This window comes from Neoarthrinium moseri, assembly GCF_022829205.1.
Source record: "Neoarthrinium moseri strain CBS 164.80 chromosome Unknown scaffold28_Wmoseri_CBS_16480, whole genome shotgun sequence".
NCBI classification, from domain to species: Eukaryota; Fungi; Ascomycota; class Sordariomycetes; order Amphisphaeriales; family Apiosporaceae; genus Neoarthrinium; species Neoarthrinium moseri.
In genome coordinates, this window is record NW_026055142.1 from 195,769 (window position 1) to 219,214 (window position 23,446).

General features: G+C 53.1%; 7 protein-coding genes across 7 annotated transcripts; 5 read left to right on the plus strand and 2 right to left on the minus strand.

Moving 5' to 3' along the window:
* Positions 1-492: 492 nt before the first annotated feature.
* On the plus strand, positions 493-1,138 carry JN550_007354 (uncharacterized protein; the record flags this gene model as incomplete). The annotated part of the gene is made up of 2 exons (XM_049319195.1): positions 493-745; positions 789-1,138. 2 exons carry the CDS (start codon positions 493-495, stop codon positions 1,136-1,138), a joined length of 603 nt encoding a protein of 200 aa, XP_049170636.1.
* Positions 1,139-3,197: 2,059 nt separating this feature from the next.
* On the plus strand, positions 3,198-4,855 carry JN550_007355 (uncharacterized protein; the record flags this gene model as incomplete). The annotated part of the gene is made up of 3 exons (XM_049319196.1): positions 3,198-4,039; positions 4,101-4,704; positions 4,757-4,855. 3 exons carry the CDS (start codon positions 3,198-3,200, stop codon positions 4,853-4,855), a joined length of 1,545 nt encoding a protein of 514 aa, XP_049170637.1.
* A 2,486-nt stretch (positions 4,856-7,341) lies between these two features.
* Positions 7,342-7,989, plus strand: JN550_007356 (uncharacterized protein; the record flags this gene model as incomplete). The annotated part of the gene is made up of 1 exon (XM_049319197.1): positions 7,342-7,989. The coding sequence occupies one exon, from the start codon at positions 7,342-7,344 to the stop codon at positions 7,987-7,989; it is 648 nt and encodes a 215-aa protein (XP_049170638.1).
* Positions 7,990-8,329: 340 nt separating this feature from the next.
* JN550_007357 (uncharacterized protein) lies at positions 8,330-9,772 on the minus strand (the record flags this gene model as incomplete). Its single annotated transcript, XM_049319198.1, has 2 exons — positions 8,330-9,671; positions 9,747-9,772. The coding sequence occupies 2 exons, from the start codon at positions 9,770-9,772 to the stop codon at positions 8,330-8,332; spliced, it is 1,368 nt and encodes a 455-aa protein (XP_049170639.1).
* Positions 9,773-12,629: 2,857 nt separating this feature from the next.
* JN550_007358 (uncharacterized protein) lies at positions 12,630-14,431 on the plus strand (the record flags this gene model as incomplete). Its single annotated transcript, XM_049319199.1, has 5 exons — positions 12,630-12,686; positions 12,742-12,834; positions 12,893-13,134; positions 13,265-13,443; positions 13,506-14,431. The coding sequence occupies 5 exons, from the start codon at positions 12,630-12,632 to the stop codon at positions 14,429-14,431; spliced, it is 1,497 nt and encodes a 498-aa protein (XP_049170640.1).
* A 765-nt stretch (positions 14,432-15,196) lies between these two features.
* On the plus strand, positions 15,197-16,680 carry JN550_007359 (uncharacterized protein; the record flags this gene model as incomplete). The annotated part of the gene is made up of 2 exons (XM_049319200.1): positions 15,197-15,708; positions 15,903-16,680. The coding sequence occupies 2 exons, from the start codon at positions 15,197-15,199 to the stop codon at positions 16,678-16,680; spliced, it is 1,290 nt and encodes a 429-aa protein (XP_049170641.1).
* A 633-nt stretch (positions 16,681-17,313) lies between these two features.
* On the minus strand, positions 17,314-22,866 carry JN550_007360 (uncharacterized protein; the record flags this gene model as incomplete). The annotated part of the gene is made up of 5 exons (XM_049319201.1): positions 17,314-19,214; positions 19,267-19,480; positions 19,527-22,558; positions 22,627-22,693; positions 22,789-22,866. The coding sequence occupies 5 exons, from the start codon at positions 22,864-22,866 to the stop codon at positions 17,314-17,316; spliced, it is 5,292 nt and encodes a 1,763-aa protein (XP_049170642.1).
* Between the last annotated feature and the right edge of the window lie 580 nt (positions 22,867-23,446).

Consider the following 23,446-nt stretch of genomic DNA (forward strand, 5'->3'; position numbering starts at 1 on the left):
AGCCCACCAGAGTGCCAACACCAACACCAATGCTAAGCTGTTGTCTGCCAATGAGCTGCTTCCGTGCAGCAGACAGAAGTGCCCTCAATCTGGATACCTTAGTGTGGGTGCTGGGTAGAACCTTATCCTGCAAGCCTGCAGCACACGAGGCACCTCCGATGCCACTGCAAGACATCGTTGATATTCTTCTGCCTGAGGTACAGTAGCGCCTCGTCGGGCACACTGAGGCCGCGTGTGACAGGCTGGTTGGCGCAACCAATGTGCGCCTTTTTCCGTGGTGGGTTCTTCATTGCACATGCCAAACGGGCCTACCTCAGACTTCGGGTCGCCGTTACGCAGTAACGTGGGCGGGATTGCTTGCTGTTTACGTCATTGATTCAGTAAGATGTGGGTTGGCAGCGCGTGGGGAGCACCGCGAGGCCGAGAGCCACCGGAGACGAAGAAGCGACACGCTTTGTGGCCAGCCTGACTTAGAGCAATGCGCCTTTATGCATGTATCAGTGCCAGAACATCTTGCTTTCCTGGCCTGCCGGTCTTGAATCTGGCACCTGTCGCTCGAGGTGGGTTGCATTTGCTGGGCCCATTCGAGCTGGTCGTTCATCATCAGACGGCACGCGCACTTTTGGATATCACCACGCCAGAGTCCAGACAGGCACATACGAATCCCGAGCCGACTTTTGTAACTCCGACCCCGAAAAGAGCGAATTTCTGCCCACGCCGCCGAGATCCATCTGGCCCAGACTAGGTATGTAGGAGGGCATGCGCTGGAGGTACTAAATCGCTTGGAGCCCATCACGACAATGACCGGTGCGGGGATCATCAGCGACAAGTCGGACCCGCCCTGGAGTTGCACCCATGGGCACCTCGGAGCTCTTTGCCATTCACCGTGTTCTGTCCCCATTGTGAGAGCCATGCCCCTGCATTCTCTGCCGATGAGCTGAAGACTGTTGCGAGTCTGAACCCAGGAGAAGAAGCCTCGTACGTTTTTCTGGCCGTAGACCGCGGTGAGGAGGAGTTCGACCTTCCCGTTTCCGAAACGCTTCACGATCTTGCGGGCAAGCGGGGCTCCGATCTCCTCCAGGACCCCGGCATGCCAAGGCGGTCGGTAGCCTGGATTCGACCAGATAATCTTATCTGATCATCAGATAAAATTCTGCATCCAATCGCCCTGCTTATTAATGTGGATCGCATCGTCAGATGCTCCAGGTTCTTGACATAAGAGGCCCATTGCTAGCGGCTTCTTCTGCCTTTCTCACGTTCAGTGAAAAATTTTCTCCCCCATCGGTGCAGGATGCAGAATCCCATTCCTGAGGCGTCCCGGGTACGCCCGATATGTAGGTACACGACTCTCCATGCTCCCATTTCAATCTATGGGTTGAGTGTTACCAGACCGAAGCAACATGCCAGAAGATATCAAATTCGGAGCTTGATACATTGGTACTCGGGTCGTCTAGCCCATCTTGGATCTCCAAACATTTGGGTCCCAGGTTCCCAGGGTCGTTCTTGCTGTGCTGTGCCCTGGTCCTACTGCAGACTCGTTGGCCAAGGCCGTAAACCCCTGAGCAACTGTACGAGGGTCCTGCAGGGACAGAATTAGAAAGCTATGGGCAAAGTTGCGTCTCGGCAAACTAGGCTGACGTCGGTGGACTCATAGCTTTCTCGTCACTTTTGTGTAATAGCACCGGACTAATTAAAAGTCCCAATGTTGTCCGCCAGTCATCACAAAGCCTTGCCTGTAGGAGCGTTCGGGCCTATTCGTTGTCAAGTTGGCTTCCTTGTTCTCCGGTATCAAGTTGCCGTCTCGCTGTCAGTAAGCATGGGCATAACTGTATACATCTGGCACCGAGAATTTGTGATACGAGTCTGACCCAAACCTACGCCACCTGGAACTCGATGGCGCCCAGGGAATAGTGCATCTCGGAGAACTCTATTCACAAGCAAGGGATGCATGACACTAGCTCTCCAAGCGAGAATGTGTCGGCCGTGGCCCCAAGACCGTGAACTCTTTGTGGCAGTGTGCGCTTTGCAGCCTGCCCTGACCTTACCTGCCCAGCTTAATCGCTAATATCCGGCTAAGGTGAAGCTATTACCTACCTGCTATGCATTGCGATGGAGGCCAGGCACGTAAACCCGAGGCGTCAAGCGGCAATTGGGTAAATCCTTGGTCCTAAATATCGCAAAAACCAAGGATTGGCCGGTTGTCCAAGCAAAAGATGGCAAGCTCCAAGGAGCACATGCCGTTAGCCTAATGCTGCTAATGCAGATCAATCTTATCAGATTCATCAGATAACGCCGATGTCGCTAAGAATGGGGACCCCCAAACCCCACTTGATGCGTTTCTCCTGCATGGAAGCAAAGGCACCATCTCATCTCATTGCCACATCAGCCGGCCGACGAGCGAAAGCTGGCAAATACTTCTTCGGGGCTTCGGTTAGCGACCAAAACCGAGCTTGGCTACCGACGAAACAGACTGACTGGCGCTTGTACCCGTCAAGAAACCATGATGCAGCTAAGAGGAGGCGGAAACTCTCACCAAGTTCACACCAAGTACCGCAAGGGACGCACGCTAATTCCTCGACCACCGTTCAGGCGGGTTGCCCGTTCAGGCCTGCCCGCAGCCGTGGTTGATTGGATGATTCATTGTTCTGCCGGCTCTACCCAAGCTGCCATCTGTCCCAGTCGGCCGAGGTAGCGATACATTTGCTATACTTACTTGCTCCTGTGTTCACCATGCCGCGCTATCACTCTGAGACAAGCGTTACTTTCGGCCCAGCTTCACTGAAAATGCTTCCCACGCTATGCAGGGTTCCACTGGCCCTTGGACGGGGTGAAGCAGTCGCTGGGTCGTGTTATGGCACGTTTCCTAAATTGAAGACGGGTCCTCATGAAGGGTGCCATGTCTAGTGGGACAACCTTGAACCCAACGTATGCACGGCCGTGACCTTATTTATGGGTGGCCGTGTCCTGGTGTATTCAAAAGTGACGACTCTCCTCCTTCACTGCCTGAGACTTCATCTGGCAGAGGGACAACTGGCCCTCCTTAAAGCTCTCTTGCCTTTTTCACACTCCATCTTACGCTGATATCCACCTGCGGACCTAGAAGGTAAACGTCACCAGTACCGCAATATCCTCGTTAGTGGGCCTACACCAGTTTGCTCTATTTGCCACGCGCATGACCGGGCGAGTCGAAGTACAACATGCAACCTCATAGCCTTGTCGGCAGCCACATTGACGGCCCCCCCGCAAAAGCCGTTCAGCAATCGCACCTGCGAGCGACGCCTGCGGAAGAAGTCTACGACCTTGTGTGTGTAGGATTTGGCCCCGCAAGTCTTGCGATCGCTGTTGCTCTTCATGATGCGATTGAGAACGGCAAATTGTCCAAGTCGCGGGCACCAAAGGTCCTGTTCCTGGAGAAGCAACCACAGTTCGCCTGGCATGCGGGTATGCTTTTGCCGGGGGCCAAAATGCAAATATCCTTCATCAAGGACATGGCAACGTTGCGCGACCCTCGATCCCACTTCACCTTTTTGAATTTCCTTCACCAGCGAAATCGCCTGATTGATTTCACCAACTTGAGCACATTCCTTCCGGCCAGGTCAGAATATGAGGAATACCTGCGGTGGTGCGCGAACCATTTCGGAGATGTTATCCACTACGGGCAAGAGGCTGTCGCAGTGTCACCGGTTCCTACCACTCAAGGCGGAAATCCGGTGTCGCAATTCACCGTCACGTCAAGGAATATCAAGACTAGCGGCCTATCCAAATTTCGAGCAAAGAACGTCTTGCTTGCAATCGGTGGCCAACCAAGCATTCCCAAGTCGCTGCCTGCAAACCATCCCCGCGTAATACACTCATCTCAGTATGCGCATTTGGTGCCCAAGATACTGAGCAAGCGAGATGCTTCCTACCGCGTCGCAGTCATCGGTGGTGGGCAGAGTGCTGCTGAAATCTTCAACAACGTTCAAACGTTATATCCCAACTCGCGCACGTACCTGGTCATGAGAGGTGAATTCTTGAAACCAAGTGACGATTCTCCTTTGTAAGTACATAACCATGAATGGCGTTATTATCGGGTAAATGGTTTGCTAACGGGTGACTAGTGTCAACTCAATCTTCAACCCATCTTTTGTGGATTCTTTATACCCTAGATCAACGGCTTATAGGAAAGCCCTGATTGCTGATGCTCGTGCTACAAATTACGGCGTTGTACGACTAGAGCTTATTGAGCATTTGTATGAGCGCATGTATGAGCAACGTCGTGAGCTTGGTACCGACGAGCGCAAGTGGCCGCATCGTATCCTCGGAGCCACTGACATTGTTGGAGCCGAATCGGAGGGAGAGAAACTCCGCCTGCGGGTGCGTTCTCTGCGTGACGCTGCCAACAAGGATACTGTCAACGTCGTCTCCGAGACAGCTGAGGACACCCTGGAGGTGGATCTCATCATCGCCGCAACCGGCTATCAGAGGAAGGCCCATTTGACTATGATGGACGATGGAATTGCCAGCCTGCTCCCCAAGCAAGCGGGTGATTCTAGCAGCGGGCCAGCTGCCGATGAGGTGCAGCTTGATATCAAGACCAAGCGATCGGGCGTTGAGCAGAGAAATGTGAAGGTTTCTCGTGATTACAGCGTGCAGTTTGCATCTGGGAAAGTCGCACCGGGTTCAGGCATTTGGCTGCAAGGCTGTAATGAGGGCACTCACGGCGTAAGCATGCATACCAACCTCAATTGATGATCATTAACTAACCTGTTAACAGTTGAGCGATACCCTTCTGTCTGTGTTGGCCAACCGTTCTGACGAGATCGTCGACTCGGTCTTCTGTGCTGGCCCTCAGAAGAAGCTGTCCAAGTTGTAAATTGTGTGCAAAAGTATACGCATAGTGGCATGGCGGTGAAAAATTACCCTGGATAGCATATTGGTGATATTATAAAAGCATTTTTGTTTAGATTATAGCACTACTCATCGTTGAAGCTGTAATGCTTCGCTCATACCAAGTGCATTCAGCTATGATCACTGTCTTGTGGCATCGGGACACGGTAATAGAAAGAGCACAAATACATACTAGATTCAATCCACTCTTGTGTAATAAAATGCGTTCAACAATACGATCCCACGATATTCGAGAGCTTTCCTTGCCGCAAAGGAGATGAATTCAAAACCGGAGCCATTGTAGTATTGAATGACTTACCGGTAGGTCAATAGCCATGCATACGGTTAACTGTCACTACGCATACCGGGACCAAGCGCTGTATTCGTAATCTGCGCCTAAGAACAGCATCAGAATACTCGGAGATACGACCAACATTCTGATAGCCAGAGCCCGGTTGGGTATTGTAATATTGACCCGCTGACTGGCTTCGTTAATATGGCATTATCTTCGGATTCTTGAACGATAAACTCATAGTCCCAGCTGGACTGACCCTGAGGTATTTCAAGAGGATCGGCCAGACTGCAAAGAAGTGAAGTCTCAGGCACTGGGGTGCGGAAAACATTATGTAGCGGAGATGTGGTCTAAGTATCTTCTATGCATACTTCTGATTTGGCTTACCTTTGTCCAGTATTGCTAAATATGGCCGCGAGGTCTTCATATAAAAACAGCAAAGCGTATGTCCAGTGGGTATGATACAATTGCCAGTTGAAACCTACAAATTCCAGACAATCGTCATTATGAGGTCGTAGCTTCCGATAGAGCGAGCAACCGTTCACATGCGTTGTCTTCAAGGTGTCAAGTACAGTGCATTGGTCTAGATTTGTCCGAAGAGATTTGTTGCTAACTCCGAGGCTCCAATGGTCATGGCAGTTTGACTCGTGTAGTTTCATTTGTCGAGCCGGTTCATTCGTCAGAACTGCATAAATCTGGGGTTGGTGGCTACTTGAAATAAGACATTGAAACGTTCCTACTAGTCTTTGCGAATGATGAAAGCCACACCAGGCTGACCATTTTTAACGCAATTCATGTTTGGACACCATTTTCCGTTTTTGTCCATGGAAAACTATGTAGTATACTTTCGATAATAATAAGAAAGAAGGCAGTTGCTGATCAAGACTAGCCTACTAATATGTTTTCGCATCGCCCATTGTCATAGCGTGATTATCGTCCGATATATCTAGTCGGAACCATTGGCTTCACACGCGATACAATAAAAATCGACACTCATCCAGGTCGATATCAAGGCTGAAAAACTGTATCTTGACACCAGAGGATAAAACCTCGCGCTTCCTGTGATATGCCTACAACATAGCCCGGGGTAAGCCGAGTAAATATCCAGTGGCCAGATTCATACCATATTCAGTATTATTGGAAAATTGAATTGAGGCGCTACCAAATGTCGCCAAGTTAACATGGGCACATAGCTACCCGTTGGCGACAGAAGTACGACAGGATATTCGCTCCCCTGTTCAATGAAGACGCTTGAACGTAAGCATGACAAAGCCTCGATGATCGATATTCAAAGCCGAGCATGGCGCTCAATCGTTGGTTTAGGTCGTATTTGTGTGCTTAGTGTATGTGTGATGGGCTGCAGGTTCTTACGCTAGAATCCGTTCGGTACGCGAATAGCGGTGCATAGTGCCTGCAAAGATTTGAACGAATACTACGTTGATCCCTAGTCTTGGTGGCTATACTGCCCCAACTAATTCCTGCATGTTGTTCAAAACGGCCAGGTCCAGAGTCCCCCATCAGCAATGTGCATGAAAGCTGAATTCTGTCCCCAGAGGCCCGGACATATGTAGGCACAAGGCACATGTGCTGGCGTAACATCCGAGCCCGCTCCCCTGTCCCAACCACTCTGTCGCTTCTAGGTAACCGAGCCTTGTCCCAAGAACGTAGCGCGGGACGTAATTTTGGCCAAAGACAGAGGGCTTCCTAATTCGACCCGGGCTGCCGGTCTGCTTTGTCCTACGGGCATTTCCCCAAAGGAAAAGAAAGTACGGTAAAATTGCCAAGTCAGCTATTTTTAGGCTGTGGGCTCGCTGCGATTGGGCGGGCTACACCGTCGATGGGCAGACTATCGAGATAGGCATCGCTACCCCGGTCAGCGGAAATTAATTGGCATGTGGGGAGTCTAGATCTGGGTTCGTGGACTCACAGTCCTTGGAATGCCCAGCTTGGTATCTCTTGGGAGGGCCAACTGGTTGAATAGAAAAATCATGAAGATCGTTTACTCTTTCGAGTTCCCAATTTGCCCATTCTACTTCACACGACATCGCTATAGTGTGGCAGCTGGTATTTCTGCGCCTTTTCTTGTTTTAGTGCTCGCGCAGGCTGTTCTGCACCTGAATACTCTGTCAAGTCAATTGACCGCCTGTATTTGAGTGGAAGCCCCAGCGCGCCCCGTAATCATGAGGGACCTGATACCAACTTGGGCCTGCGGCCTCCTCTCGCTTCAGGCCACCTTTTCGACAGCACTCTCCTTAGGCCCTCGCTCTGTCGCATCGAGCAGCTTGGCTCAAATCACCTCATCCACGAATGGCTATACAGAACTAGAAAGCGGCGTCAGGATATACGGGACTTGGACGAGCAATGCAGAGACAACAACCACCACCACCATCAAGCGCCAGAGCAACCCAAGTGCAGCCGCCGCTGGGTGGTGCGGCGCTAGCAACATCTTCAATGAGGGTTCCAACAACTCCCCGCTCATAAGCGACTGCCAGGTGATTATGGATCAGGTGTACAGTCTTGCCCAGGCCAACAATGCCTATTTCGGCAGGTCGGAGTGCAACCCCGATAGCAAGGGCCAGTTCACCTGCTATTTCCCGGTGGTCTCGTACGGAACTTGCATGTTCGGCGCGAGTACCATAGACAGCGGCACCAGCATCGCTGTGCGGATAGGGTGGCAGGACGTTGGCGACCTCATCAAGGACAGCATCTCGCAATGCGGAAACAAGCCGTCTTCTGGAAAAGTCGGCACGTCAGGTGAGATGTCCTGTCCTGAGGAGATTAATGCGGCGACAAGTTATGCGACGGGCTGGGGACTGTATCATTCATGATTGATCAGTGTCTGCAAACGACGCTGGACTCCTGATTGCTTCCGTGCCGATCCATTACGTTGTCAAGACTGGGAACTCGCAATCTGCGAGCAGGTACACGCACTGGCTGATGTCTGTTGGAATAATGTTGAATTACGTACGCCAAAAGAGAGAGATGTCGGGGTGAGGACGTCTGGAAGCAAAATTTCATTCGGATAGAAGATGGTCAAACTCAGGTTTTCAATGTATATATTTGATCTTCATGTAAATTATACCTTCTCCACGGCGATCCTATGGAGAGCTTGGTTTCATTGCAGTTCAATATGCGCGTGACTTGAACTGTCTCGTTGAATGTGACTCGTTATGAGGTCCACTCACTGATGATCCAGGAGAGCGTCTCGAGCCGCTTTAGATGCTTTGGCATCGATCTTACCACCCTAAGCACCCCATCTACCGTTCCACATTGCTCTCGAAGGATCCCAATGGCCTTCATCAGGTCTCTTCCTGTCCCATGTAACTGCTCATCGCATACAATCTTTAGGCTCGTTTGCGCTAAGGATGCTGCGCACCATAAAAGGAGCATTTTGACGCCTGGGTCGCCACCGAAAGCACCACAGCCCCAGAAAGGACTGATTACATTGTGGTATCGGCCGGAGTAGAATGAAAGGTAGGCCTTGCGTAGCTCCCTGTCGATGCACTCAGATCTGAGATCCGGCAAGCCGTCTTCGTCCGACGCCAAGTCAAGCTCCAGCGCGTCCATGAAGAGCATTGCCCTCTCCTGCCATATACTCGCGTCTAGTTGCCTGGGTAGGATTTCTCCGATCCACAAGTTTCGACGTTGTCCCACTACATTCAGTATTGCGCTCGCCCCTTTCACAACCAGAATCTGATCATCTTCCAGCGGAGGAGTGAACAGAACAGCAGGACAGGCTTCGGGTGTGACACCGACATGAATCTCTTCTTGGGTTGCCGATTGACCGAAACCGATGAACTTATTAGCCGAAACAACAGCAGCGCCATCAGGTAGACCAAGAGAGTCAGGAGTTGTGTCGTAGTTATCCACCAGTGCCACCTCCACAGGACACAACCTGCAGTCAAGTCGCGGCAGCTCCAACGAAGCTCCTGCATGGAGGTGATAGGAGACTTCCCAGTTCTCGCTCAAAGATAGAGATAGGACTATGTCATCTCGAAGTGTCTTGAAATACTCCATTATCGACGTCAGGTAGATCCTGCAGGCCTGTGGGTGTCTTTGGTGATTGCTGTACCATATACTGAAATCGTAGCATTCATCTCGCCACTGAGGCTGGGGTAGCGTGCACAGGAATTGGTGCGCAACAAGACAAGAAACTTGTTTCTTCGTCAGAGACAAGTGTTGCGTGGATACTCCCCTTTGGAGAAGTGGCAAGCGACCTTGCGGGAACAGGAGCGGCATCTCCAGAGCTGCCTCGACGATTGACGGCCAACATTCTCCAAAGAACACCTCATGATGAGAAGAAAGGAAGTCCCTGAGGAGCCCGAAATCTCCTGCAGGTCCAGAGCTTTGCCTCAGTGAGACTGCTATTGTATCCAGCAACTCGATCAACTGAGTTGGGATTGACACCGGATTTTTCAACAAGGTCTCCAAGATCACCCAGAATGGTACGAGTCCGTCCACGTCCTCCAGCCCCGTAGACTCTGTAATTATGCTGAAGCGGTCTAGGCACCTGTAAGAAGCGGAAGATGGGAGCGTATAAGTTGCCATTGGTTCCGTTGCGTGAGCAGCGTGAAGTGAAAGTTACCAGACGCACAATGCTTCTACGAACATGGTGGAAGGGTGTATCTTCCGCCAGTTAGCGTCTGTGGGCATGTAGGCTTAGCGGCAATGAGTCATGCCGACCCGTTGGACCCGTTTCACGCATCACTTAAACAGCTTCAACTGAGTGCCAAGTGTGGACGTACAGAAACAACTACCACTAAAGTGAACCTGTATTCGAACAGTTCTAATTCAGTATCGACATGAGCTTCAAGCCTACTTGTGTTAGCTTAAGTAGGAGACCAAAATAGAGTGTTAGTAGCTTTATATAGCTGTAAAGTGTGGGATTAAAAATTCTGAAAATAACTATGGGAACTATTAATAAATATGATATGGTTTCATCCATGAAACAGGGAATACATTCATGCAGAAGTAGGCAGACTGTGCTGTGTCGCGTGAACATGGCTCTGATTGTTCACCGTGATCACCGCCAATGAGATTCTTTACTGCAAAGCTGCATTTATACAAAACAAAAACCGACCTTACCATAATACTTGTAGCGATTTTCAGGATGATGAGAAATGGTGTATCACATGCTAGCATGCTTAACTTGGCTTGGGAGGTATTGGGGGTTCGGACTTATATTGGGCCTTGATCAACCCTCTAGCCATGTTATGTAATAGACGCAACTTTTAACGTCATATCTATAAATTCACCCAAAATTCTGTTGATCAAGTCATATGAATCATGCTGTACATGTGAAACTATGCTAATATCCTATCCCAGAACATGTAGGCCGGAACCATTTCACTGCCGAAGTTCTCAGTAACAGAGCTCTTCTATACTGAACAAACCAAGAGATCTGGCACTTCACGTACAAAGAGAAGAATAATGCTGAAAAATAATATGATATCCCGAGTCTGGGCATGTTTTTGAAATCTCGGATCCTAGCAAGGCGATGCTTGCGTCATATGCTTATTGAACCTACAGTGTTGGCTGGCCAGCAATGACCACGGTGTCAAGTACGCGTCCGACTGCCAAGAAATCTCCTATTATTGGCTAAGTCTCGAGACTTTGACGTGAGAAATGATGACTCGGGTGTACTATTCGGAGGGTAAGCTGACTGGCGGCGAAGGAAGGTCCTACGCCACAACGGCCGTCGGAGCTTGACGAATCGAATGAGGTAGTTCAATATGCAAAGACAATGCCTTGAAGAATTATGTAAAAATATACCTGAATTGGCATCTGACTTGCAACTTGTTATTCCTTCAATCACCTCAGATCCGAAAAAAAAAAAAATGGCGATCATGCTACCGAGTGACTATAAAATGCGCCAAGACTCCCAGTATTCGGGTTAAGCCATAAACACACAACCTGACTTTATTTATCTCGAACTGAACTTGCCAGCAACGACTAACAGCCTTCAAGATGAAGTTCGTTATTACTACCATTTTTACTTTTGTCGCTTTCGCCGTGGCGGCTCCCGGCCAGCTTGACGGCAGAGACAGTGATGTACGTATCTACCTCCCCATAGACAGATCATCTTGATGACACGGTCGCTGATGCGTGTAATAGTTCGTCTGCCATCCTTCGGGAGAGTCATGTGGAGATGCTTCACCGTTCATTTGCTGCCCTCACCTCAGATGTAACGATGAGAACGTCTGTGTCCCTATCCTTGACTGAGTCGTCGTTTTGGGTTTTGCAAGAGAGTGAGCCAGCATGGCAAGACGACAGGGGAGGCATGATAGTGGAGTTGACTCGCTCGTAATTTCCAAAGAAGTTTCATCGGTCTATAAGATATGTTACATACAACACCCGGGTTCGATGCGGATTTATGCATGCGTGAATGGTGTGGAGGTGAAAGAATCTCCTTAAGCAGGTAACTCCCATGTCGGCCTGAGGACGGCGCAGGCTATCGATGATCCCCTATCACCTGTGACCAATTCCTAAGGAATGTCGTTGCGCCCATCTCTAGCCAGGGCAATTGCATTGTGACCCTCAGGGTCTTAGAAAGCCCCGAGAGATTGGTAAATAGTAGTGCCACGTTGAGAGCTGTCACATATGGCTAGGCGAAGTTCGAAAAAGAGCTTGCCCGACTCGGGCAGCATTGGTGTATCAACCAAAGTTTACGAAAGCCTATTGCCGGCGATCTGCCCCTAGTCCTGAGGACTGTTTGTACATACATACGCGCATCAACGCGTGCCACGAAGCACGGGGACGAATGTGCACCACAGGAACTGGATGTGACCGACTTCTTGGAAACTTCAATGGTACGATAGCTCGCATGCAGACTGCCGGCATGCGGGGTCATAATCGTTACCTCCCACGTCCCCCACCGCGACGTTCCAAGTACTCGACAGACGGCATAGGGGCAAAACTCTGTGTATGTAGCACATTCTCACACAAACCAGAGGTCGAGGCATCTTAAACAAGGTGATATCTGTAATTGAAATCAGCACCCTCCCATTGGCGTCCAGCAGAGCATCAACGACCGGATCGTCACTTCTTTAATCACATCATCCGTGTCCGTGCGAGCCACGGATTCGGCGGCCCGTTGTACTATGGAGCTGCCATGCTCGTGCTGAAATGCTTGACTATGCAATGGCCTGTTTATGCGGGCGAGTGGACTCGGGCCGCATGGTACTGGCCAGTAAGAGGGTTGTTCGGGACCCCGGTTGACACCATCCTGCCTGCTGCAACTGCTATATGTAGTTTAATCAAGTGAGAGGCAAGATCGCTTAAGAACTGTGGAGTTCGTCGTGGTATTGAGCCAAGGAGGGGAAGATGGAGCGCTAGCGGCATGATAGCAAAAGGACGGACGTACGGTAGTTCTGACTTATATAGACAGTAGTAAGAAAAGCCAAGAAGTCATGACAAGATCGCGCTGACTTTGGGTGCGATAATCGATATATACCTTTGAGCAATCACGATGTTGAGTATCGCTAGCATCACGCCCCTGCAGGTGGTAGGAGCAGCTATCGCCACAGTAAGCCGCCACGCCATATGAGAGTGACGATCCGCGTGCTAACGACAGACTCCAGTCCGGCCTCTACCTCTTGGGAAGATGTATCTACATACTTTACCTTCACCCTCTAGCCAAGTTCCCGGGCCCTAAGCTGGCTGCCCTCTCAGATGTGAGCCCCGCTCTTACCAACCTATGTCTGCGCAGACTGACCGAAGCCCGGATCCCAGGCGTGGTGGGCATGGATGTTCACAAGCGGTCGCGGCGCCCAGATCATGCTGGATGTGCACCGCAAGTACGGCGATGTGGTGCGTATTGCGCCCAATGAGCTGTCCTTCTCCAGCGTGCAGTCGTACTTCGACATCTACGGCCACGCGGGGAGCAAGAGCCGCGCCGAAGGGCGATTTCTCAAGACCGAGTTCTACGATCTAGGTGCGCCCCGCATCAATACGGTGCGGGACCCAGTGGTACAGTATGTCTACAGTTGCGAGTCCTTTTCTGCCCTCTTCGGCGAGTTTGGAGCTCCAGATACCGCCCTCTCTGGAGCCAGATGCCGCTGTAGACGGACTTGGTGGCAAGAACGCTGACATGCAATGTTGCAGTGCGCGACAGCGGAAGGCGTTGTCGCACGCCTTCAGCGCGAAGGCACTCCGTGACCAGGAAGATGTCGTGCAGCAATACGTTGATTTATTTGTCAAACAGCTCACGCGGCTCGGCTCGGCTGGGAAGAAGGCCATCGAGGCCACAGAGGCGTATAATTGGCTCACGTTCGACATCATTGGTTTGTCTCCAAAGGATATGAAAGTCCCTAGGGATCCAGGTCTGGCTAATACGCAGCGATAGGGGATCTTGCCTTTGGCGAGTCGTTCAACGCGGTTGCCGACGCCAAAACGCACTTTTGGATCGCACAGATATTTGATGCTACACAGTACATGCTGGTACAGCAAGTGATAAAAAGAGTGCCCCTGCTCAAGTATGTCGAGTCGTTCCTGGTACCGAAGGGCTCGGGGGAGAAGTTGCAGATACACACGCAGCTCTCACACGACAAGGCGTTGAAGAGAATGCAGCTGGGACCCGATCTGCGGCCTGGTAAGGAGGATTTCTTCGGCCACATGATCCGGAAGGGAACGATTACGGAGACCGAGATTGCGGCTCAGGCCAGAGTCCTCATCCTGGCGGGCTCCGAGACGACAGCGACGGCGCTGAGCGCGATAACCTATTATCTTCTGCGCAACCCAGCATGCCTGGCCGAAGTACAAAAGGAGGTTCGCGGGAGGTTCAAGGCCATGGATGAGATCACCGGCGACTCGGCAGCTGGCCTAAAGTATGTGCACGGTGTGATCGAAGAAGGGCTGAGACTGTCTCCGCCTGTCGGGAGCGGCTTGCCACGCCATTCACCTGGTGCTGTCGTTGATGGACACTATGTCCCTGCCGGCGTTATCGTGACGAACGGCAACTACGAAATGGCCAGAGACCCTCGCTACTGGCACGACCCAGAGGCATTCCGGCCCGAGAGGTGGATTGGCGAAGGATATCACGACGATAAGAGAGCCAGCCAGCCCTTCTCAACGGGCTCCCGAGGCTGCCTGGGCCTCAACTTGGCCTACCTCGAATTGAGGATAATCGTGGCCAAGATCGTGTTCGCGTTCGACTTTGAGCTCGAGTCGAAACACCTGGGTGACTGGAACGACGAGTGTAAGCTATACGCGCTCTGGAGGAAGCCCAAGCTGTTTGTCAAGTTCCACCCGGTGGTATCAACGGCCAACTAGAATTTGTGGTCTGTCTGATCTTGAAGGTTTTGTGAAGACAGTGATCCAGTCTGGGCCGATACATTGGTGGAAGAAAACTACGTGAGTATAGCAGCAACTGAATAGCAGTTTCTGGCCCGATGTAGCCCAATGACAATTGGATTGTCCGGCGTCATCTCGCCATTTGGACCGGACTCCCCTCCCCGTGGGCTTTTTTTTTAAAGTTTTGCACGTAGTGCGTAGTGGATCGTGCCGCGAGAACGAATACCCGAAGATCTCTTTGGATTATACGGGCTGATATATGTATATCAATACACACAAAACCCGTAGGCCATAAGCAAGCAAAGGCGTACGCGGAAGAAACACAGAGGCCATGGCCATCCGATACTCATTAACCGAGGGGCACGAGAGCGTAGGGGGACCAGGGTCAGCTAGCTCGCTATAAGCTCCGAGCTTCAGTTGGAGCTCTCGGGTCACGTTGGAGCTTCTTAGTGGAAAGCTCCCCCAGCGTCTCCACCAAAAAGTCCGGAACCACTGAGCTCCAGGCCGAGACCAAGCCACCAGGCGGCCCACAGCGCAGTCGGTATTCCATCGAACGAACGAGAGAGACCAAAGTCACACACCACTTGACGTCAACCGCTCATCCTCACCCCCCGTGCCCGTCGCGTCGCCTCGCCTCGCTACAAGTCGAAGCCCTCGATCGGCCGCAAGTCGAGCGTCGCAGCCCTCCAGAGAATACACCGGCCGGCTTCCCAACCGCACGCACCAAGCAGCAAGCAGCAAGCCATGTCGCTCGCCCGCCAGGCCGAGCGGTCTCTGCTCGCACCCGCCCTCCGGCGTGGTCTCGTCGCCTCACAGCAGCAGTCTTCTCCGGCGTCGACGACATGCCCGAGGCAGCCGAAGGTCGCCGCCGCCCCCAGCAGCCAGAGCCGCCGCTTCCAGACCTCGACGCGCAACCCGCTGCCTGTCTCGCCCGGCGGCGGCTCCTCGCTCGGCGGCCTGGGCGGAGGCTCGCTGCCGCCGTCCTACTTCCAGCGCCCGTCGCTGCCCGCCAACACCATCATCCGCTTCGTGCCCCAGCAGACGGCCTGGATCGTCGAGCGCATGGGAAAGTTCAACCGTATCCTCGAACCCGGCCTCGCCATCCTGGTGCCCTTCATCGACCGCATCGCCTACGTCCGCAGCCTGAAGGAAGTCGCCATCGAGATCCCCAGCCAGAGCGCCATCACAGCGGACAATGTGACCCTGGAGCTGGACGGCGTGCTGTACACGCGGGTATTTGATGCGTACAAGGCCAGGTGAGTTCCAATGCTTCAGCGGCACTTTACTCTCTTCCTTCCTCTTCGCTACCTGCGCCCGGCTGTCTCTTGTGGAACTGAGCTACACATCTTACTGCCCGAGAGGGAGTACGACGAGCATGCCCAATTGGCTAGCCACCATGACGAGACGTACCCAGAGGCACTCCCAGCTAACGTGCAATGTCACCCAATAGCTACGGTGTGGAAGACGCCGAGTACGCCATCTCGCAACTGGCGCAGACGACGATGCGATCCGAGATCGGCCAGCTGACGCTCGACCACGTGCTCAAGGAGCGCGCCGCCCTCAACACCAACATCACGGCCGCCATCAACGAGGCCGCCCAGGCCTGGGGCACCTCGTGCTTGCGCTACGAGATCCGCGACATCCACGCGCCCGCCCCCGTCGTCGAGGCCATGCACCGCCAGGTCACGGCCGAGCGCAGCAAGCGCGCCGAGATCCTCGAGTCCGAGGGCCAGCGCCAGAGCGCCATCAATATCGCTGAGGGAAAGAAGCAGAGTGTTATTCTGGCCTCGGAGGCCATGCGTGCCGAGAAGATCAACAACGCCTCGGGTGAGGCCGAGGCCATCCTGCTCAAGGCCCGCGCCAGCGCCGCCGGCATCGACGCCATTGCCGGCTCCATCCAGCAGGGCGGTGGTGCCGCCCAGGGTGCCGTCAGCCTCAGCGTCGCCGAGAAGTACGTCGACGCCTTCGGCAAGCTGGCCCGCGAGAGCACCGCCGTCGTCGTCCCCGGCAACGTCGGCGACCTCGGCGGCATGATCGCCACCGGCCTGAGCGTCTACGGCAAGGTCGGCGAGGCCCAGAGCCGCTCCATGGCCGAGAAGATGGTCAACGGTCAGCAACAGCAGCAGCGCCAGGGGGCGGGCGAGAACGGCAACGGAAAGACGGGCGAGGAAGACAGCATCGTCGACACCGTGGTCAAGGAGTTCGACAACGCCACCGGCAGGAAATAAATGAGCGAGGCGAGAGAGCGTGGCACGAGGGACCAGAAGCTCTTCTGCAACCGGCAGGGATTCGTTCCTGGGCGAAGGGAAATGGAAGCGAGCGTGAGCTCTACTGCGGTGGACGGACGAGTCCATGTAAGATACAAGATGCTTTAAGGGGTTTTCTTAGGACGACCGCGAGCCTGGTGTCCCCTTTGTTTTGCAACACGAAGGGAGAGGGTCTAGATTTGGTGGTGGACCAGCACGGCACACGGGCATGGCATTTCCAGAATCGTCACGTATTTCTTGCATCGCACCTCACGGGTCATCGGCTGTATGTATCTATGACACAAAAAATGGGACAGCATTGGGACGGCGAAACTCAGCGAAAGAAAGCTCAACTCAAGACGGCGAAGCGGCAAGTTGGTAACTCCTTTTCTCTATTCTGGCTAGTTTAAAAAAACAGTACAAAAAACACAGAAAGCAATTGTAACACTTGGACGTACATTGATTGACACTGCTCCTTCGAGTCTCCCTGGTCGAGCAGCCCATCGCTAACACGGTAGCATACGTCATGCAGGTATAGCAGCAGCACTTCAATAAATTCCGGACCGAAGCCGTCTAAGCATACCGTCTATATCGACCCCCTTTCTTGTCACTCCTTTAAATCCCGAGCTCGCCGCCCACCACCTCCAAGCACTTGCCGAGCCGGCGTCCCATCTCGTCATCGCCGCTCCTGCCGGCAACGGCCACTGCGCTTACGACGAGCGGGTAGAGGCGCATCAGGTGTTTTCTCGTCTCACTTTCGACATTCGTGCAGTCTGGGATCGCTTCGCTCTCGCTCTGGAGCTCAACCACCCGTTCAAGGATGTGTCCCAGCTCCTTTCGCTGGCTCAGCGGCTGCGGCATTCGACCCCTCAGGGGCTGGTCTGCGATGTAGGCCCGCAGTGTCAGAGCAGCTCGCAGTATAAGATATGGTGCCACCACGCGAGCCAGACGTATACGGAGTGCGTGCGGGGCCTCCGAGGGGCCACTGGCTGCCGAGGGCGTTCCGGGAGGAGGGAAGCGTGGTGTGGGGGGCTGGATTGTGATCTGGGGCGGCTTTGCCTCGTCGTGGGAAGCCACGAGAGCGAAGAGCTCATCGAGACATACATAAGCTATCTTCTCACGCAGGACAGGTGGTGGATCGATGGTACGACCTGGGCGTGATTTGTAGAGTGAAGCGAGGCCGTGCGTTTCCGTACCGTTAGTATTACCGTGGATAAGGGACGTATCGGCAGGCGCCGGAGTATGAATGATAGACATTCGGAAGAGGGATTCTGCGAAAACTTTCCGTGTCTTGTCCGGAACGACGTTTGATCCAAGAGCCGGAATGATGAGTTCCCGAAGCTTATTGAACGAGCTGACATCAAAAGCTTGGTCGTCCGCCAGGTGAATGCGCTCAGGTGGTGCATCGCAGTTCGCATTCGTGATACCATTTGCAATGGTTACGATCATTTGCCAGATATCCTGCAGCATTGGCCGGGGAATGTCAAGTGTGAGAAGGTGGTGCAGTGTTGCCTCGAGGATAGCAAGAGCTGAAGTCGTGGCCTGCTTCCATGGTTTGACCGACTTAGTGGTGATTGGAAACTGATATTTTAGCACGATAGGCTTCGACAACGAGGTCAACGCAGCTAAGAAGGCGCCGTCGCTGTAAATATCAAGGTCTGCTGCATGCTCAACAATCAGAGTTTGCAGAATTCCCATACTGGCTTTGGACATGGCCACATATGTGCGCTTATCTGTTGGCTCCCTGTCTTGATACCTATCCTCTGCAAAGGCTATACTGATGAACTCAGATACCTGAGCAATGATGGCAGAGGGGGCTCCTGGTAGATCTGTCCTGAGCATTTTCAGGACGTCTAATACCTGACCCTGGAGAGGTGTGACATAGTCAATGTCGATCACAAAGGCTCCGGGAAGGGCTTGCTGTATCGCCTCCCGGAGAAGGGTCAGCATCCGACGCACACGGTCAACGGTGAGATCTGCCTGGATAAGGCGATAAACGTCTCGAAGAGCTGCAACGTAGGCCAAGAGGCAGTTTTGGTTGTCCGTTGGCTTCTCGCCATCCTTCTTCCTGGCTATCGGGATACCCCGAGACCACAGATCCCATGCCAAGTCTAATGTTGTCTTGTTGAAGTTCTGCTTCGCTCCGTTCTGGCTTTGTGATAAAATCTGCGTTAATGCCTTGAATGTGGCTGTATTGATCTCTAAAACCTGAAAATCGAGGAGGGCGGCGAAGTGGCCAAGAAGCTGCTGCCAATATGAATTGAATGTAGGATGAACGGTGAGCACGTCTAGGTAGTTGGCGAGCAGCCCGGATATTCCATTCAGAACAACCACGGCTGTATCATGCCACTCGTCACGGATCTTGTCGTTGGCTTCAGACTGACCAACAGAGCGAAGTTGTTCTTCCACGGACGACATGAGCTTGAATATGACTGATTTAATGCAAATTGACCAAGCCTCTGGGCTGAGTCGATCTCCATAGGCATCGAAGATGCGCAAGAGGGTATGAGTGGCACCTGCAAGCTTGTGAGTACAAATCAGGTTCTGATCCGGTGCAAGTTTACTGACTATTTCTCAATTCGAGCCTGTCATCGCTCGTCACATTCGTCAGCCTCAAGAGAAGCAGCATCCAGAGGGCAGCATCGGATGATGCATGCTGTGAATCTGCCGCTTTTTCTGCCAAGGCGGTCTCATCGGCATCCCCAATGAGTCTGTCTGTTATTGGCAGCGACTGAGTTTTCCCTGATAGGAAGTCTGAAAGCACCCAGTAAAACGTAACAGTCTGCGTCAGTCAGTAGCTGACTTCCAAAGTCTATCAGGGATCATACCGTTAGTGCGATATTCAGATCATCGTCTTGCGAGCAGAACTGATATAGGGTATCGACAAGGATGAGAAAGCAGGAATTCGGCAATGACGAGAGGAAATCCGAGCTGATCAGCTGGAGCGAGTTGAAGGAAGATCGTATGAGCTTGCTGGATCGAGTCAGGATTACAGTTGACTGATTGGTGGGATCCTGAGCATTGCTGTCATTGGCGAACCTCTTCTTCACAAAGATACTGCCAATGATTTCGAAGGCTATATCCCAGCCACTGATCAGCGTCTCTCCACAATTATCAAGCAGGCTCTTAAGCCCCTCCAAGATGATTTTATGAATGTCAATGTCAATCGCATAATGTGCGATAGATGACGGCCGGTTCTCTTGCTGCAGTGGCGACAGTGCGTCTCTCAGGGCCTCCAATAACCGAAGTTGGACCTTGCTACGAGACTCATCGCCCAAGCTTGCAGCGGTATTCGCAGATTCCAAGACAAGACGCACTATGATCTCAGCAGCACGGACACGAACTTGGGCAGACATTGACGCAGAAGTCAATGTCCGTATGAGTTCCGAGGTTAGTCTTGACCAGCCAGAAATATCAGGCGGGTATGAGAGCAACCTTTCAATATTGATAGTTGCGACGTCGCCAAGTTTTGCAAGCGCAAACTGGTCTTCTTGATTCGGGCCGCCCGTAGCTGATGTTGAAATGCTCAAAAGACGACGGTGCTGACCACTGGGAGTCCTCCGCCCCTGGATAGGGGGCGTTAATGCTTGTGAAGAAGATGATTGGGGTCTACTTTCGGGTTCGGACTGCTGCTCCAAGTGTCGCTCAAGAAGCGTACAGATGGCCTCAACGACTTCGCCAAATGCGTCATTTGGGAAATCAACAGTGCTTTCGAAGAGCCTTGCCGCTGCCGTCTCAACAGCACGGATCTCTACCCCGAAATTTGCGATGAGCGACGCGGCCTCGCTGTCAGCTCTCTGATCTGCGCCCTTGCCAGCCAGAGGCGTCCTTCCCGCCGCTTTGCCGGTGGAAAACAGAACGAAATCAGCCTGTTGAAGCGTCTCCAGTACGATTCGCCAGGACGAAGCCAGCGTAGGCCCAAGGGCGATGCCAAGGTTGAGAAGCGCACGTAAGCAGAGCAAGTTACGCGTGTTCAGGGTCTGGGGCACTGTAGTAGCGTCTATAGATGCTTGTCTCTGTCGCTCTCCGGCAGCTCCAACAGGAGTAACCAAGTTGTCGACACTCAACAAGCCCCGGGCGTTACCTAATATGCTACTGGGTGTATCTGCAGCTGGAGTCGCAGGCGTCGGTTTCGACGAGCCAGCATTGAGACATGCCGTGAACACGTTGGGCGGTACAGCGGCCTTGCCAAGTGTAGTAAGAAAGGCATCACGAGGTGTAGCCAACTGCAGCAGACCTGCCACATGAGCGAACTTCTGAAATGCCCGCACGAGTCCGTGATAATACTCCGAGTCCAAAGCGGCGTAGAGGAAAGTGGAGCAAGTTGCGAGGATCGCTGGCCAACATTCATCAACGATCTGAGCGCATATTTTGACCTCCTGATGTAGCGGATGGTCTTTCAGCGTCAATGGGTTTACAGGAACCGGATTTCTCTTGAAGGATCCGGATCTCTCGAGGGAATTCGCAGTACCTGCCCGATCTATCACAGTCTTGCTGGGCTCGATGCCCTCCTCAGGAATTGCAGCGGGGGAGTCTCGGCCGGCATCTGACTGCTTGGTGGCCTTCCGTCTGCCGCGGCTGTCGCCAGGCACAGTCAGAGGAAGAATGAACTTGGCCAGACCCTCGGACAAGGATGTAATACAAGACAGGGTAAGGGCATATATGTACGACTCGGGTATAGGCGGGGGCTCCGTCTTGTCTAGCTGGTCTATGCAGGGGACTCTCATAGAACTCCAGTGAGAACTGATACCGGTGTTGTGGCCCTCGCCACTGACTGAACTGCTGATAATGCCAGTAACGCCGCTGGTTTCGAGCATTGCTTGATCCGTCGAGCTGCCAACATTGGCGTAGGGGTTGGCGACGGGGATGGTTGACTGATGACCGAGTCCAATTATGACTGGTTTTTCGGTGCTCACACGGACGAACGTGGCAGTCAGGCTTTTGAGGACATCCTTTTGCCCTTCTTTTGCATCATAGAGCATATAAATCTTTCGAAGAAGCCCAGGCTCGGCAAAAATGCCCCTGAAAACCTCCATGCAAAGAGCTCGTCTCCAAAGGGCTGTGTCTTGATCCAGAAGCTGCGTCAAGATCTCGAGGGCATCGCCACCCTCAGCAAGCAAAACATTGAGATGCCGCCTCAAGAGGGTATACAATATCCGAACGAGCCGGACGGAAGTGGCAAAGTTGGTTTTGCCCGACAGTGCACTGACGAGGAACGGCATGACGTTTGTACGCAGCACATGTGCTTGTTCCGGGTGGGTCGAGAATATGGAGGCATGGTTCGTCAATACAGACTCTATCAGCTCGAGACCAAAGGTCTGTTGCAAGCCAGTAAACCTGAGATACTCTGGACGCTGATTCTCGGTCATCAGGCAGATATCCCGGAATACGCGGTAGGCGTCCATGGCGGCCGACCGCAGGTTGATGTTGCCATTTTGCGTGGGGGCATCGCCGACGCAGCCGGTGTCAGAGGTGGTTCTGTCCTCAGTCACGACCTTGTCGAAGACAGACACCACCAGCTGCTGGAGGGTGGCAGCAGAAGTGTTGCTGACTATCCCGTTCTTGCTTGTCTGCAGTATGAAGCAGATATTGAGGGCAGTAACCAGCAAGTCCCCCTTGATGTCGGTAGCATAGTTCTGCAGCAGGGTGGGAAGAGCTTGCAGGATCTTGAGCTGAACATCTAGGCCCGCCGACGTGGCCTCTCTCAAAGCCTCGAGTACAGGGTTCAGTTTGGACCTGGGCAGGGCGCTGACCATAATCAGGCGCTGAAGGCAGACTATGGCAATTCCTGTGAATTTGGCATTCTTGGTACCGCAGGCAACGATAAAGGGGTTGACAAAGCTGAGGCGTTGGGCGAGCTCTACGATGGGGGTGGTTAGAGACCATGTACCTCTGGGAACGCGTCACGGAGCAAAACGGGTGGTTTACCGGCGGCTATCTGGGCTTCATTGGCACCGCGGAGGCTCTTGAGCTCCTCGAGCGACTTTTCAGCAGCCTGAGATGAGTATGAGCGTATGTTCAACCACGGCCAGACTCTTGACAGGGGAGACGGCTGCAGTTGGGAGGTGGGTCAGGTATAGGTGTAGGTACCTGTCTGAGATCATTATGCTTGCGCTTGCTCTCCTGGATGAGGTTTGTGAGCTCGGAAGCCAGGAGCTGTGTTGTCATCTTGGCCGGACGGTCTGGGAAGAATCCATCGGAGGTCGAGGGAGTGTGAACACGCGGCAATGAGCGCAAGTCTGGCGCAAGGCGGCTCTGCAAGACGTGTCGGTTGGTGAGCTTGATGCCAGATTCATGAGATTCAATAAGTCCCTGAGGCTTAGGGGGGCCCCGATGACTAAGCCCAGGTAACAGCCACACCAGCGCCGGTGGGCGAATGACCTTGGCTGCCCCCCCTTGTCGGGTCGGGCCCAGTATCTTTTGGGGCTAGGCTTCGTTTCAGGCACGCTGGAGGGCTGGCCTCTCCAGCACAGGGGTGGTTCATTAGCGACTCAGGCCTGACAGATAGCGGCCCAGGAGCAGCGACGGCACGCCGTCATAACCCCGCCAAACAGCCCGGGGCCCAGCGCGCGGTGCCCCTGTGCCCCTCCTTCTGGACCAGAGCAGCTGAGCACTGATGCGCCTTTGGTCAAGTCCAGTCAAGTTACCTACCTGTACCACTACAGCCCTGCCGAACTACTTCGTTTCCCACTCCCACTCCGGCCCCCGTTGCCTCCCATCAGTCGCCGTTCGGCTCCAACGTTCGATC